This window comes from Furipterus horrens, unplaced genomic scaffold, assembly GCF_987537825.1.
Source record: "Furipterus horrens unplaced genomic scaffold, mFurHor1.1.pri manual_scaffold_1, whole genome shotgun sequence".
In the NCBI taxonomy this organism is placed as follows: domain Eukaryota; kingdom Metazoa; phylum Chordata; class Mammalia; order Chiroptera; family Furipteridae; genus Furipterus; species Furipterus horrens.
Window position 1 is genome coordinate 176,334,947 of NW_028327171.1, and position 16,620 is coordinate 176,351,566.

The following is a 16,620-nucleotide window of genomic DNA, read 5'->3' on the forward strand; positions in this document are numbered from 1 at the left end:
ATGTTTTAAATAAAACAACTGATAAGCAGAGGGGACTATGGAAACATACATGCAGCACCTAATTTGAAAAGGTCAGAGAAGGCTTCTCTGAAATAGTGATATCTAAGGATAGACCTGAAAGACAGGTAGAAGTTAGCCTAGGAAAAGACTATGGGAGGAAAAGATTGTTCCAGATACTAAAAACAGCCTAAATAAAGGCCCCAGGGGAAGAGAAAGCAGACATGGCTATTTGTGCCAAGAAAGTATATAATATTCTCCCAAAATAAAATACTCCTTAAAAAAAATGCAATTAAAAATATTTATTTCTCCATGCTCTACGTTATGTTCTATCCTACACTAGACAATGAGAACTGACACAGTATATTATCCTATATATATTCTTGTCCAAAAAAAAAAAACAATGGTGTATATATCTAAGACACTTTTAGCCAAAATGAGGCTAGGAAGAAGAACAAAAAAAAGTGTTTTGTAAATCCATTATTTACTCCATTGCAGTTTATTTACCTGTCTTTTACTTTGGATCTTGGCAAACAACTTTTGATCTAACAAAAGGTAAGACCAAACCTCCCGTGAAAAATAAAATACCATGCTAAAAGTACTCAAAGGGTACTAGGTTACAGTGGCTAAAAGCCCCTACAAAGAAATTACATATATATACATATACATATATATATGTATATGTATATATATGAAAGATCAACAAGTGGTTAGGTATTGGTAACATCCCTTGCTATTGCAAAAGGCATCACAATCACCATTGCAACCAAAGGAATTAGTTAACAACTGTTTGAAATATAGCTAAAAAACTATCACCAGACGCTTAATGTAACTAGCAAATTTGAAGAAAAAGGAAAAATGAATGAAAATGCCAAGAATACATCTCCTTGGGGGCAATGCTGTGAAACCCCAGTATAATGCTCATTAGCAGACTCTTTGCAGGAAAACAGAAAGCATCCTTAAGCTGAAATGGTTATGATTATAGTTTAGTTTAAGTAAGAATACAGTCGATCTTATCATACTATACTCCAGTTCCAAAAGAAAAATACCCTATGATCTCACTTACAAGAGGAATCTAATGAAAAAAAACAAACAAACAAACGAGCAAAATAGAACCAGACATGGAAACATGGGACAGAATGACAGCAACCAGAGGGCAGGGGGATAATGGTGGAAAGAAGGGAAAGGGATTAGTCAAAGAACATCTATGAATGACCCATGAACATGGACACTGGTGTGGGGGTTGACTATGGGAGTAGGGCATGGGCTGGGTGCAGGAGGGCAAAGGGGGGAAAATGGTACAACTGTAACAGAACAACAATAAAAAGAATACAGTCAAACGTCTTGGTTCTCAACCAACTTGTTCACAGAAAAAATGTCTCAGTTGTGTAACAAAACTTCGTGTCTCAATTCTTGACCCAACAATCCTTTCATGCTGATGTTTGTATGATATGTCACGCATCTCTTAGGCAACAAAGGAGATTCAATTTTGGAACAAATCACCTCTTGAAAAGTTTTCTGGAATAAAGTAAGTTCGAGAACCAAGGTTCCACTGTGTATAGAAGATTCACAAAATTACCTGATTTTAAAACATATGTGTTTGGGATCATATAAACCAAAGAATGACAAAAGCTGAAAAATACATTTACACATAAATTCTGTACATAATTTCAGCAGATTCCCAAACTCCGTAATGTCCCAGGATGAAAGCTATGCAGCAGGTGTACTCAAACTGTCCAGAGGAGAATTAGAAGACATAGCTATAGGATAGTGGGCTTCAGGGGGAAAAAAAAAATCTTACACAATGATGGTATAATTATTAGGCTGAATAAATTTAAGAATTCTATAAAGGCACATAACTGTACTTAACATCGTAAATAGGGTCTGTGATTTTAAACAAACTGACATGTAACAAAACCAATTTACCATAGGCTAACTGACATAAACAAGAGTTAAGTTCCTAAGGCATTTCATCAACATTATAACAAAATGACATTGAAGAAAATGACATTATTTGAGGACCTGTTGTGATTCCAGAAAGTCACATCGTATCTACAAAGCAAATTTAACTGCAAGATAACTCTAGAAGAATTCCTCTCTCTTTAATGTTAAATATATTATAATATAAATATATTTATAAATATGTAAGTATATTACTTGCACTTATAAGAAAGTCCAAAGTATGACAATGAAGTAAAGTAATACCAGGAGCACTCACACCTTACCAGTTTTTTACTTTTAGAATCAGCATATAATTTAATCTCAGTACATTTATGATTACAAAACCAAAACAAATCATTAACAATTTTGACAACATAAAAGTATAAATGACCAAGAGTGAGGGTAAAAAAATAAAGAACTTGATTACTTAAACATTTAAAAATGAAGTAATCAATGATCCAAAAATATTAATCAAAAAAACAAGCAAACTACCAAACATCAAGAAAAAGGGACAGGGTAAGTAAAGGGAGGATATTTAATGAGCTAAATCCTCATTTTCTATAACAGACATTGTCTAAAGTTGGTAAATGAATATATACTTAAAAAAGCATATTCCTTACAGTTCTGGAAATAACCTCTAGAAATACTGAAAAAACAAAGTTCTCTCTGAGGAATACGACTAGAGTGGGAAAGAGTGGGTAGGAGAGACACTCACTTTGCATCCTAAATTCTTCTGTGATATTTGACTCACTACCATGTATTTATGCTATCTGGTAATAATTAAAAAGAAAAGAAAATTTAAACCAATTCAGGTATGTCATTAATGCTGATACAATTCCCTGCCAGCATTTGACCAATTTCAAATACTTTTTAAATATATCAAAGCAAGGCTCACTTGTATCTTCTAATGTGGGGTTGGATCCTTTATTTATTGTTTATTCAAGCTTGAATTAAAGACTATTATATGTAGAAGAGATCTTAACTGAATGCTGTTAACGTTTTAAAAGAATATTGACACATTAGTTCTCATTGTACCTCCCTGGCTGGTTTGGCTCAGTGGATTGAGCGTCGGCCTGCGAGCTAAGTTTCGCTGGTTCGATCTTCCAGTCAGGGCACATCAGAGAAGGAAAACTCTGACTCCAAAAAACCTCCGCTGCCTTGCAGCATACCTCTTCAGGGGGAAGGCTAAGGGAGTAAACCCCGACAGAAAATCCGGAGCCGGAGTCCCTAAGGCGGTTTGACGTTGTAGTCAACACCGGCAACTCCTGCGGCGCACCTGAAGCCAAGCTGTATTGACTCCGTCTTTCCCTTGGACCCTTCAGCTGCGAAGAGAGGGGGCGTCTGCTGCATGGGCAACAGCAGACCCTCCATATCACCCTGCCCAGGCTCTGTAGCTTCAGCTTCACTGGAGAGGACACTCCAGCGTCATCGCAAGATGTCGATTCAACACGGGAGGAGACAGATACCGTGTCACTCCCGAGTCGGACTGCACAGCCATTCTCGGCGGTGCAGATAGACTCTTAAGAAGCTACACCATCGTCTCTCGAGACGGACGGGTGCCGAACGAGTTCTCATTGTATAAAAATTCTTTAAATTTTGGCAAAGTTTAATAGTGCAAGACCAAATATTTCTTTAAGTTTTCACTGGGGAAGGGTTGTGTGTGTGTGTGTGTGTGTGTGTGTGTGTGTGTGTGTACAGTGGTGGGCAAAATTAGGTTAGCAGTTGTGAGTACATGAAACACAGTTTATTCTTGTATTATCTTATATTATTATTATTTTCCACACAAAAAAACTGTAAACCTACTTTTGCCCACTGTGTGCGTATACACACACACACACACACACCCCTCCCTGTTACATTATTTTACAAAATGATTCCTTTCAAAATCAAAGTATTATTTGTCGCATCAGGTGACAGAGAACTGAAGGAGATAAATTCAAGAGATATATTAAAACTGGCAAGCCATAAATGACCACCTTGATGTTTTATAAAAGTCAAAGGGATTTCTGAAGGCTCCAGTTTAAGTAACCAAGTAGATGGTGATGGCTCAAGGCAGAGAACACAATAAAATAAAATTAAAAAAAAACAAACAAAAAAACCTTAAAATAATGGAGGATAATCATGTGTTCAATATTGGACATGAAGTTTGCTATTTATCACGTAGAATTGTCCAAAGGGTAGCTGGAATTCATATCTAGAACATAGAAGACAAACAATAGTATATTACTTAATTGAAGCCATGGAAGTAAATGTTTTCATACACATATACTGTGGGGGGTTGGGGGAAAGTCATATAGAACTACCCACAGTTAAAGGGCAGCTGGAAGAAAAGCCAGTAAAGTAGATCAAAGTCAGAGAGGTAATATGAATAATGGCTTCCAGGTTTTTCAAAAGCACCTTGTCACAAAAATTTGCTAAGTGCTTTAGGAGATATTAAACTGCTTCTTAACATTAGTATTATCACCATTTTAGAGATGAGATCAAAGAGGCCTTGAAATGTTAAGTAATTTGCCCAAAATCATTCAGTTCAGACATGTAAAGACCAGGACTCAAATTCTGGATTACTGACTCCAAAGTCCAACTCTTAACCAGCAGACAACCACCGTAATGGAAGCCATGACACGACAAAGAATGCCCTCTTCAAGACTAACTCAAGAACAGGTTAGTTTCCTTACCCTTTCCTTCTAACTCCTAACTAAACCACAGTGCATGTGTCAAGGGCCTCCCTACAACCATCTCCAGTACCACCAACCCACCCCCAAAACACATTAATGTTTTTAAAAAGCAAGGACTCATTCTTTTTTCCAGGTTACTTTTAGAAAAGCATTAATAAAAAATATTTGTATAGTTCTACTACAAAGTACCGCTATTTTTTACCTAATAACATAATAAAGTTTTTTTTAAAGTATTGATAAGTTTGGGTCTTAACATAAATCTAAGACAATGTCTGAATAAATGAAAGCTAGCTAAGTTAAAGCATATCAAGTTGGTTCATTCACTCATCAAACATTTATGTGCCAAGCGCTAGTGATAAAATATGTTCAAAAATACTCTAACGCTGTGTCTCCGAACCAACTTTACTGCCAACTGTAATAGCTTGAGTTACTTTATTTTTTCTTTCCTTGAGTGACCTTGTGAGCTACTTAAATAAAAATATAACTAATGATAATATCTCGTAATACTGTGTTCCTTGAGGAGATAATACCCATAACACAAAATATCCCTGTAAGTTTGAAAACATAATTTTCTAATTATTTCAATAATGGCTTGTACCTCAAGCCAAAATCCTCCAATTACTCTTGCGGCACTCCTCTCACTAACAATGTCTTCATTCTTAGGGAGCTCTGACCTGATTCAACACATATGGGACAGTAATTTATATCACTGTCCCATTACTTTGGTAATCATATCCAACATTTTATACTATAATATACAATAGGCAAAAATCCATAATGAAGTTTCTTTGCCAGATATTTTATTGTTTCAAAAACTACAAGCTAGACTTCGTGGCAAGATGGCCAGATTAAGTAAATGTGGCTCACCTCCTCACACAACCGCATCAAGATTACAAATAAAATATAGAACAACCATCACTCAGAACCATCAGAAATCAAGCTGAATGGAAGTCTGACAACTATGGAATTAAAGAAACCACATCCATTAAGATTGGCAGGAGGGATGGAGATGCGGAAACGGCTGGTCCCACTCCCACATTTAGTGGATAAAAATTCAGGGGGGATACCCTGAGAGCAAGGAGTTCCAGCCCCACACAAGGGCCCCCCAGCATAGGGTTCCAATGCCAGGAAGATAAGTCCCCAAGCTTCTGGCTACAAAAACCAGCTACGATTGAATCAGTGGAAGAAATTTCTAAAGTCTCAAACAGTTCCCCTTAAGAACCCCCACACAAGCTTACTCAGACTCACTCCCTCTGAGTAGCAGATTGAAAGGCACCAATGGCATACAGAGAGGAATTGAAGTGTCTGGCATCAATCAAGACAGGAGCTGGGGCAGCTTTCTCCCACACAAAAAGACAGGAAGAGGCCACTGCTCCTTTGCTGAGCTCTCCCCACAAAGAGCCACAGAGGTGTCAGGCGACTGTCATTTCTGAGACACCATCAACCTGGCTAATATTTGTCCTGCCATGGAGATGTTCTGAGACTGTGTTCCACCCAACTTGCAGGCCCACCCAACCTGTTAACTGTGACTTACCAATACGAATGGCTGGTCTTAGCTCATGCTTCAGAATTTTCTAAATCCTCTCAAGCAACAGCGGGCCTCAGTAAGCCCCCAGCCCCTGTACCACTTCCCAACTGGCCCCAGGCCCAGCACTAGCAGCAGCCAGCCTAGATTCACAGGTTGGCTTCACCTGGGAATCTCCAAGCCCCACACAAGTAGCAGCCATCTCAGATTGCTTTATAGCTCAGGAGGGATGTCCCAAGGAAAAACACATGTGGGGCTGAACCTGGCCTGCACCACCCAGGAAACCCCAGAGCCATCACATCCAGTGGACAATTGCAGACCACATCGGAGCACCACCACCCCATCACTGCACAGCTTATCTTCCACAGAGGGTGGAAATTGGTGGTCAGTGGTCACAGCCAGTCCTTGTAGCTGACTGGTCTGGATAAATCCCTCCCATTGATCTGCCAACAGCAATCAAGGCTCAACTAAAAGAGGAGGGTGTACTCAGCACACTGGAACGGTTCTCCTTGAGTATCCAGCTTGGCTGACAGGAGAGGCTGTGCCACTGGGCCCTACAGGACACCTACTACATTAGGCCAAGCTACCAAGACAGGGAGTCATAGTGCTCTACCTAATACACAGAAACAAACAGGGAAGCTGCGAAAATGAGGAGACAAAAAAACATGGCCCAAATAAAAGAACAAATCTCAAAACTCCAGAAGAAGAACTAAACAAAAGGGAGATGAGCAATCTTCCGGATGCAGAGTTCAAAACACTGGTCATAAAGATGTTCAAGGAACTTAGTGAGGACCTCAACAGCATAAAAAAGATCCAGGCAGAAATAAAGGATACACTAATTGAAATAAAGAACAATTTACAGGAAAACAACAGTAAAATGGATGAAGAATCAAATCAGTGATTTGGAATATAAGGAAGCAAAAAACAACCAATCTGAACAACAACAACAACAAAAGATCATGTAAGAATCTCAGGGATAATGTCAAGCACTCCAACATTCTCATCACAGGGGTGCTAGAAGGAGAAGAGAAAGAACAAGAATTTGGAAATCTATTTGAAAAAATAATGAAAGAAAATGTCCCAAATTTAGTGAAGGAAATAGATATGCAAGTCCAGGAAGCACAAAAAGTCCCAAACAAGATGACTGCAAAGAGGCCCACTCCAAGGCACATCTAATTAAAATGCCAAAGATTAAAGATAAAGAGAGAATCTTAAAGCAGCAAGAAAAAAGCTGTTGATCACCTACATGGGAATTCCCATAAGACTTTCAGCTGATTTCTCAAAAGAAACTTTGCAGGCTGGAAGGAATTGGCAAGAAATATACAAAGTCATGAAAAGCAGGGATCTATAGCCAAGATTACTCTACCCAGCAAAGCTATCATTTAGAATGGAAGAGTAGATAAAAAGCTTCCCAGACAAAAAAAAAAAAAAACGTAACTAAAGGAGTTTATCATCACCAAACCATTGTTCTATGTAATGTTAAAGGGACTTATTTAAGAAAAAGAAGATCAAAACTTTGAACAATAAAATGGCAATAAATACATATTAACAATTGAATCTAAAAAACAAACTAAACACACAAGAAGAACAGAGACAGAGAATTATGGATAAGGAGAGCATTTTGACAGCTGTCAGATGGGAGGAGGGTGTAGGGGAATGGGTGAAGAGGTTGAGGGGATTAAGAAGTACAAATAGGTAGTTACAGAATAGCCATGAGGATGTAAAGTACAGTATAGGAGATGGAGTAGCTGAAGAACTCATAGGCATGACACATGGACATGATCAATGGGGTGAGGGAGTGGGGGTGCTGGGTGGAAGGAGGCAAAGGGGGAAAATTGGGACAACTGTAATAGCATAATCAATAAAATATAATTAAAAAAATAAAAATAAACAACGAGCTAGCTTCTGGATGTAGAAAGAGGGGAAAATTAAGTTCAAAAATTTTAGCCAAAAAGCTTCACAAAAATAGGTTTAACATACACCTGAACTTTTAATAAAATGCCTTTTAAAATACCTTGGGCAAAACTATTTTTACCTGTTAATAAAATATAAAGTCCCTTAGCCCAGACTTCCCTAAATCCAGAATTGGGAGGTACAAAGTTCATACTTGGTAACAAAGGGGCCTGAGCAAAACAGTAAAAGTGACTCTACAGAGTCCAAAATCATCACTGTTGAAGCCATGTTAAGGACCAATTCTGCTCTCTGTCCAGAGTGCCCTCCTTTGCTGTATACCAGATATCTAAGTGCTCACAGCTTCTAATGGGATTTAAAAGTATGCAAGCAGGAACAAGAATTAACAATTTTGGCTACAAAATAAGATTAGCCTTTTGTAAAGCTCTGTTTTAAAAACTTCAAAAAAAATTTGCTGGCTTTTTCACTCAAACATTTATGAAGAATGTCTTTTCTGAAATTGGGGACAAGTGGTGCTGGTATGACATGAATCAAAACAGAAGTAGTGCTAACCCAGTAATTCTCCCTGACCCCTGAGATACACTCAGCGTACTCTGTGTTGCACTACTTATACAGTACTCAAAACCAGGAATAAAAAGGACAAAACCTACTGTGATATCAATACCATTTCTTCAGTGCACTTAATAGATAGCAATATGTAAGTTCCTATCAATCTCTGATACTGCTATTATTACCAGACCTTAACTACATCTATGAGATTAAAAATAATAATAATAAAACTGAGCTTCTCATTTCTTATTTCCTAATCCAAGTTGGTTGGAACCTCCCTCACAAGAATTCTGTCAGGCCCAGATCAAAACTGAGATCACAAAACTTCACAAACACCCATGACATAGTACTTAAGCAGATAAAAAAATAACAAAATAGCATTTATTACACAGAATAGCTGTGAAGGCCATATGAAAAAACTCTGAGTTTGCGAACAAAACCACCAGAGTAAATTCTATACAGTCATAACATTCAATAACATTGTGTAATTGATTTTATAGGTTACACACAGAACCACCACTCCTAGGTAAAAATAGGAAAAAGTAGGTTTACAGTTGTTTGTATGGAAAATAATAAATAATAATACAAGAATAAACTTGTTTCCTATACTCACAATTGTCATCCTACCTTTGCCAACCCTGTATATAAAAGGGAAGTGAAAACGTATGTTCACACAATTTTTACACAAATGTTCATAGCAGCATTATTCTTAACAGTCAAAAAACCAGAAACAACTCGAACATCAATCAACTGATGAATAAATAAAATGTGGTATATCCACACAATGTAATATTTTTTGGCAATAAAAAGAAATGAAGTACTGATATATGCTACACAACTTGGATAAACTTTGAATACCTTACACTAAATGGAATAAGCCAGTCAAAAAACCACGTTATATGATTCTATTTATATGAAAGCTCCAGAATAAACATTCAGACAGAAAGTAGATTAGTATTTGCCTAGTGCTGGGGGTTGGCAGGAATGACTGCTAATGGGTCCAAGGTTTCTTTTTGTGGTCATGAAAATATTCTAAAATTGATTGTGCTATTGGATGCACATTTCTGTGGATGTACTAAAAACCACTAAATTTTATACCTTAAAAGTGGCTGAACTGTATGATGCGTGAATATATCACTAAAGCTGTTATTTAAAAATCAATTTTACGCTGCAAGTTGAGAAAGGAAGTAAAACTATTGAAAAAAAACGTTATTATTAGCAGTTCACCCAGCAAATCAAGAACAGCAAAAATTCCTTATTTACTCTTTAACAAGTTTTACTGTCATTAAAGTGGTTATATATTTAATCAGATCTTGCCAATTTTCTAAGAAAAGACCTCATACTCCTGAACTATGCCTGCTCTCTGATGGAAATTTTCATACATATGTCTTAAAAGATTCTCTGAAGAGCTCACTGAGATTTTATGAGCCATGAAAAATAGGTGTACTATTTGAAATCAGGAAGACTCTGAATATGACTATATTTCAATGTACTAAGAGAAACTTACTCACCTGAGAAAATATGGGATAATAAAGATCTTAACACCACCCACCTTGTTATAAATTTCAAAAATGAGTTTCTTAATTATAAAGACATTAAAGAATCAAATTTATTTTAAAACTAAATTTAATTACTAGAAACAATACAAGCTGTATAACGACACTAACATCAAAATAAAGTTAAGTTTATGACTATATGAAAAAAATTCCCCAACTTGTCATACAAATATTTGGAATGTATACATATCGTATTACCTTATTCTCTGTTGCAACTTGAAAGGGAGGAAGTGTGTAAGAAATTAAGATCTTATGTTACGCATAATAAAATGGCAAGGTAGCTCAGAGTCATTTTTTACAATTTCACAAATACGAACATTGTCTCTAAAAACCCTTAATTAATGTATATAATTTGTAAATCAAAATATAAATAATTAGATAAATAACAGCTACTTCGAGCATTGTACTGACCATTACTTTCCCTTGATAGCGAAAATCAAGCAATACAAGAACGTAGATGACTTACATTGTTGTTGCGGGTTTCTACAGCAGGGAACTTTCTGACTATGAATTTCACAGCAGATTCCAGATTTTTGTCAATAAGGTAGGACGGTTTTGCCTTGGGGTCTCCACATGCCTATAAAACAACAGTAATAAAAAAAAGTGAAATGCATCCCTCTAAAACCAAGAAACAATAGCAAATCTGTAATCAGAATTTAAGAGAGATTTATTGTTTTTGGTGAGCAGGTGATAAAATGAATAGGCAAAGTGCAGGGATTGTCACAGCTGAAATATGCAATGGGAGACAGTACAGAGATGTTCTTCTACTGAAAAAAATGCATGGAAAGTTTTAAAGCAGTTAGCGCAGAACAGCAGTGAAGGAAAAAGCTCAAACCTAAAAAAATTTAAAAAAAGAAAAAAAGAAAAAGGAAAAAAGTTCTTGGTTTGAGGTAGGATTGTATTCAACTGAAGCTAATAAAATATTACAAAATTAAATATTCAGTAAAATAGTGGAAATGTTTCTTTCTAAGTGTTATACAATAAAAGCTTATGTTTAAATGTCTTTTCCAAAATGTTTTCCTTGTTCACTATAAACATTTTAATACAAGAGCCCTAGTTCAAAAGAACTGGAAGCTGCTAAAATTGTTTTTACCGTACTAAAGTGTGTTGCCTTTTCCTCTAAACATTTGAGTTCCAGCAGTGTTTTCCATCATACCAGCAGTACTTCAAACAATAAATCTACATGTTATATATATATATATATATATATCCTAAGCACAGAACAAATGGAAATTTTACATTTTGACCACATCAGCAGTATAGTATTCTCTACAGTTAACTGTAAAGCATTACATAAATGTAAGGTATCACTATTGGAAAGAACTTTTTATCTGAACTATTAGCAATACAGGATACAATCTTCAATAGTGCTCACTGTTTCATTGTGTGACATTTAATTAACTGCTTGCTACTGAGACATTATCTCCTAGGGAATTACTAAAATTATAACATTCCTATTTAACTCCTTTTTATTGCATTTTAAAAAGGATGTGTCCTTTGAACATTTATATCACTTTCCTATACATGAGAAAATAGTGTTACAATTTAATGTTTTTTCATTTACTATAGCTTTGTTGTGGATTGCAGAAAGAGAAATTATGAAACATGAAACTGATCTGAAAGCGGGCAAGCGGGCAGAGGGAAGGTGAAAAGCTTTGCAAACCTTCCAAACTTGTCCTTGCTGGGGAAGCATTGTAATAAAAAGAGAGAAAATTACGTGTAAACATTGATGGTCAAGCTATAACATACGTTTCAGTAGAGAACTTATGCACTGCAGACTATGATATCAAAACAAGATTAGAACTATATGGTGCTACAATTTTCAAGGTACGTATTCTAAGTAGCGAGTTGTAGTTACAATAATCATAAGAGCTTATACTACTCATACATATTTAAATACTGTGTAAGGGTATAACCATGTCAGTTTCTTGGTGCACTTTCTAAATCAACTTAAAATATTTCTAGAAGAAAAAATAAAGACTACATGCAACTATAAAAACAGGAGCAAAACTGTGAAATTTTACATACCTTAAAAAGAAACGGTAGCCAAGAATAAGAATAAATCGTTATTGGATGACTTGCTCTTCAGCTTAAATTGAAACTATTTTTCAAACATCACCTAGCTTTCCTCCAAGCCAAATTATAAAAATCAATGCAAATATTCCTATATTTTCCAAATGGAAATAGGAATACCATAAGAATTCTGTTACTTCTCATACATAATCAGATACAACAAAATTAACTTTAAGAAATTTAGAACTTTGTAATCTTTACCCAAATTGACACAAGGCTACTATGAAAATTCCATTTCAATATCATAAATATTAAAATATATCTGACTTTTCCTCAGAATAGACTATCATTGTTTAATATATTAATCTTATAAATTAATCTTCCAATTAATCCATTTCCAAAAACATTACACTATAAAATAAGAATAACTAAGAGCTACATAACTGAGAATCTGTCCCAATAAAAATAGCTACAGATTAGCATTTCTTTACATCAGTGATATAATGAAAATCAAGTTTCATAAACAAGAATGAGGTAGTACAGAAACCTAAAGTGATTTCAAACTATGTTCAGTTTTTTAATGACATGTACTATCTTTCACATTCTAATTACTTAAAAAATCAACTATCCATTTCAAGATTAGTGATTATCAAATAATAAAAATGATAGCCTACCATATCCATTTCCCATGATCACAAATTTTAATAAGAATTTAATCAAGTAACTAAAAATACATATTGAGCAGCTCTTCCATCTCACATTGAAAAAAATTATGTAATTTCATTTCAATGGAAAAAACAAATGGTGATATAATCTCCTTTCCTTAGAACTGATTTACCTTTTCCCCACATTGCTCAGTAAGCCATACCTAAACATAATACCCTGGGAGACAGTATGCCAGAAAGGTTAAGAAAAGACTCTGGAATAAGACTGACTGACTTTCAATGTTCACCACTTACTACCATGGGGTCTCGACTACACTACATAACATACCCTAGTCTCAGTTTCTTCATGTGTAAATGAAGAAATTTGTACTTACCTCACTGGGTCATTGTGAGGATTAGAAAAGAGATAAACAATGTATAGATTGAGCAAAAGGGTGGCACCTAAGTGCTCTAAAAATGGTAGCTGTTGTTAATAATGGCTATAATAATTATAATTACCCAAGTAAAAGTCTCATATGAAGAGCAATCACAGCCCTGGCCTAGAAACTCAGTTGGTTTGAGTATTGTCCGGCTAAGCCACAGCTGTGTATTCAATTCCCAGGCTGGGCACTAACAAGAATCAACCAATGAAGGCATAAATAAGTGGAACAATAAATCAATGTTTCTCTCTCTCTCCCCTCTTCCTCACTCTCTAAAATCAATAAATTAAAAAAATATTTTTTTAAGTATAATCACCAAATAGTCTTTATCACTGTACACAGAACTATCAATAATGACTACAGTTCCCTCTTCCAATCACATATTCCTTTATTTACTCTAAGTGTAAACATACCAAACTTGTATTTATATAAAGAGTTTAGCCCTGACCAGCGTGGTTTAGTTGGTTAAGTATCAAAGCAAAAGGCCGCCAGTCAGGGCACATGCCTGGGTTGCAAGCCAGCTCCTGGTTGGGGCAATAGGCAGCCGATCGCTATTTCTCTCCCTCTTTCTCCCTCCCTTTCCCTTTCTCTAAAAGTAAATAAATAAAATCTTAAAAAAAAGAAAAAATAAGAGTTGAACCTAGTAGTTAAGAACAGGAGTTCTTAGATAAGTTGTCCATTTTCAAATCCTGGCTCAAACACTTCCTGTCTATGTAACCATAACAAAGTGATTTTACTTCTCTGTGTCTCAGTTTCTTCATCTTTAAATAGATAATAATTACAATCTACTGTAAAAAGTTTTGAGGCCTATGACAGGAGTGTGTGTGTCCATGCGTCTATATGCATGTGTATTTGTGTGCAGAATATATTTGGCATACCATGAGCACTCAAAAATTACCAATAAAAAATAAAAGGATCAGACACTTCGCATGTACTAGATCCCATTTTGTTTTTTCTGAAACCAACCAATTTGATTTACTTAATGCCAATAGAGACAATTGCAGGTGGATACTTGAGGCAAAAAAATAAAAATAAACAATGACTTAAGACTTGACTAAGTTAACATCTATATAAATACATTCTGACAAAGAGCCATACTCAGTAATTCATTTAAGGATTTCCTACTACATTAAAGCAATAGAGGAAAATTCCAACTAACTAGATGTCTCAGTTTATAAAGATTACTCTTCCTCACTGTGACTAAAGAAACTTCACTTTACGTAATCACAGTCAACTTGTATTTAAGAACATAGCCTGCAGTTGGTACACCTGAAAGCCCTTCTCATTCTACTACAGCTACAATACTATACAAAATTAATCTTTCACTCTTAAAAGTATCACCCTTTAAAGTACCACATTTAAGAAAATGATATTTACTATTGTATCTAGTTATCAACACATTTTAGATTAATACAGCATGTTTCAAACAGTTTTACCAAGAAGACTAAATCAGAAGATTTAACAGATTACCAATTCAATGAAATAAAATTTGAATTCTGTCCTCCCAAAAAAGAAAGGGTACAGGGTAAAATCGCATATAAATCCCTGAATCTTACAGCCCTACTTCACCATATAAAACAAGAAACTACAACTAAATCACAAAATTAAAAAAACAATTCACTCCTCCAAAACCTTGTTTTACTTTATCTTCACTCAGAATGCTTTGACAAGGAAAAAAATACTATAATTTAAAATTCTATAAGACCAAAAGCAAATTTAAATATTTATTCACTTAAATTTCCAGTTCTCAGAATTGGAATTTTATCTTGTATGAGTATTTTAATTATCTTTTAATTCAATAAATTAGGACTACTTAATGTGACAGATAAAATTATACTACTCTTAAAGGAAATACTTGCATATAACAATCCAGAACTGTATCTGAGTCTAGTAGAACACAACCCATATGAACTTAGGCAGGACGCTTAACCTCTGAGCCTCAGTTCTCTAAGCCATAAATTGAGAACACTACTACTATTACATACTTAAGTCAATTATTCAGATTTTTAAAACACAAAAAGCACATGAAGTGCTTATTTCAGTGCCTGGTATTAAGTACTTAATTAAGTTCTAAACAATTATTTTCTATTTTTAAAATAAAACTTTTCAGAACACACGGATATTCAGAGTGGGTTCCCAGGTATCAAAATAAGATTTCCATTTAACCAATTCCAAGCCAGCATTGATTGCCGATTCAATATCTCCAAGTTCATTTTTTCACAAAACACAAATACAGTGTTATCACCAAAAATAAAGAACGAAGGTGTTTTGGAAAACCACATAATTTACTCAGGCCACAAAACGTCTTTGACTAAAAAGCTCAAGACCAGAGTAGACTATCTGAATCTGTGAGGGAGGGAAGGAAGGAAGGAAGGCAGGCAGGCAGGAGTACTCCACTGTTACAATTTGGATTAAGAAGCTTGATAAAAAAGTATACTGAAATTATTAGAAATGCTTTAAATTTAATGTAATTCATCAACATAACTACCTCTTATTTAGAGCCAATCACTGCAAATTTAAAGATATATAAATTAGGATTTTTTTAAGCCTAAATTCTGAAAAAAATCATGGACCTAAGTAATATTTCAACCCATCTCATATTTCAAAATTCATTATTAAAAATTTTAATGATTCAAATGAGTTACTAATTACTATTCAATTCACAAGATATGTCACTGTTGCCCTTAAACAGTTTTCAGCTTCCAATATACAGAAACATCTCAGTTTATTAAAAAACAGGTTCTGTTATAGTTTTTAAAGTGTTATATCTGGTTATATTTTTACTGTTCTAAAAAAGCTGATCTTTAAAGGACTACTGGAGAATATACTTCTGAAATATAAAGTTACTTTGCAGTTATTTTGTGCTAGCAGTAAGTATATAAAATTGTAATCTCAGATAGTTAAAATGAATAATTAAGAAATGTCTAGAATCTACTAGCTTTCTCAACCACAGGATATCCAGCAAATATGGAAAATGATACCGAAATTTAGAGGCTTTACGCCTGCAAAGAGGACATTAGACATTACTAAGATATTTTATAACTTTGTGTATTTTTTACCTTTTAAAAAATCCTCACCAGAGGGTATGTTTATTGATTTTAAAGAGAGAGGAGGTCAGGGGAGGAGGAGAAGAGGGAAGATAGAAAAGAAAGGGAGAGAGTGGGAGGGCAGGAGGAAAGGCGGGAGGGAAGGAGGAAGGAAGGAAGGAAGGCAGGAAGGAAGAAAGGAAGGAAGAAAGGAAGGAATTTCCATCGGATGCCTACCATACTCACCCAAACCCATATACTAGGTATGTGCCCTGAAGGGAATCGAACCGGCAACCTTTAGGTGTACAGGACAACACTCCAACCAACAGAGCCACCAGGCCAG

At 35.2% G+C, this 16,620-nt stretch overlaps 1 protein-coding gene across 2 annotated transcripts in view; it reads right to left on the minus strand.

Annotated features, from left to right (window-relative positions):
• The window catches only part of NCKAP1 (NCK associated protein 1), a 95,684-nt gene that overhangs the window by 71,176 nt on the left and 7,888 nt on the right, over positions 1–16,620 (minus strand). For both annotated transcript variants that reach the window (XM_090281428.1, XM_090281419.1), the window contains exon 2: positions 10,621–10,731. In XM_090281428.1, coding sequence (XP_090137554.1) covers positions 10,621–10,731 — 111 coding nt within the window. The remainder of the gene's footprint in view (positions 1–10,620; positions 10,732–16,620) is intronic.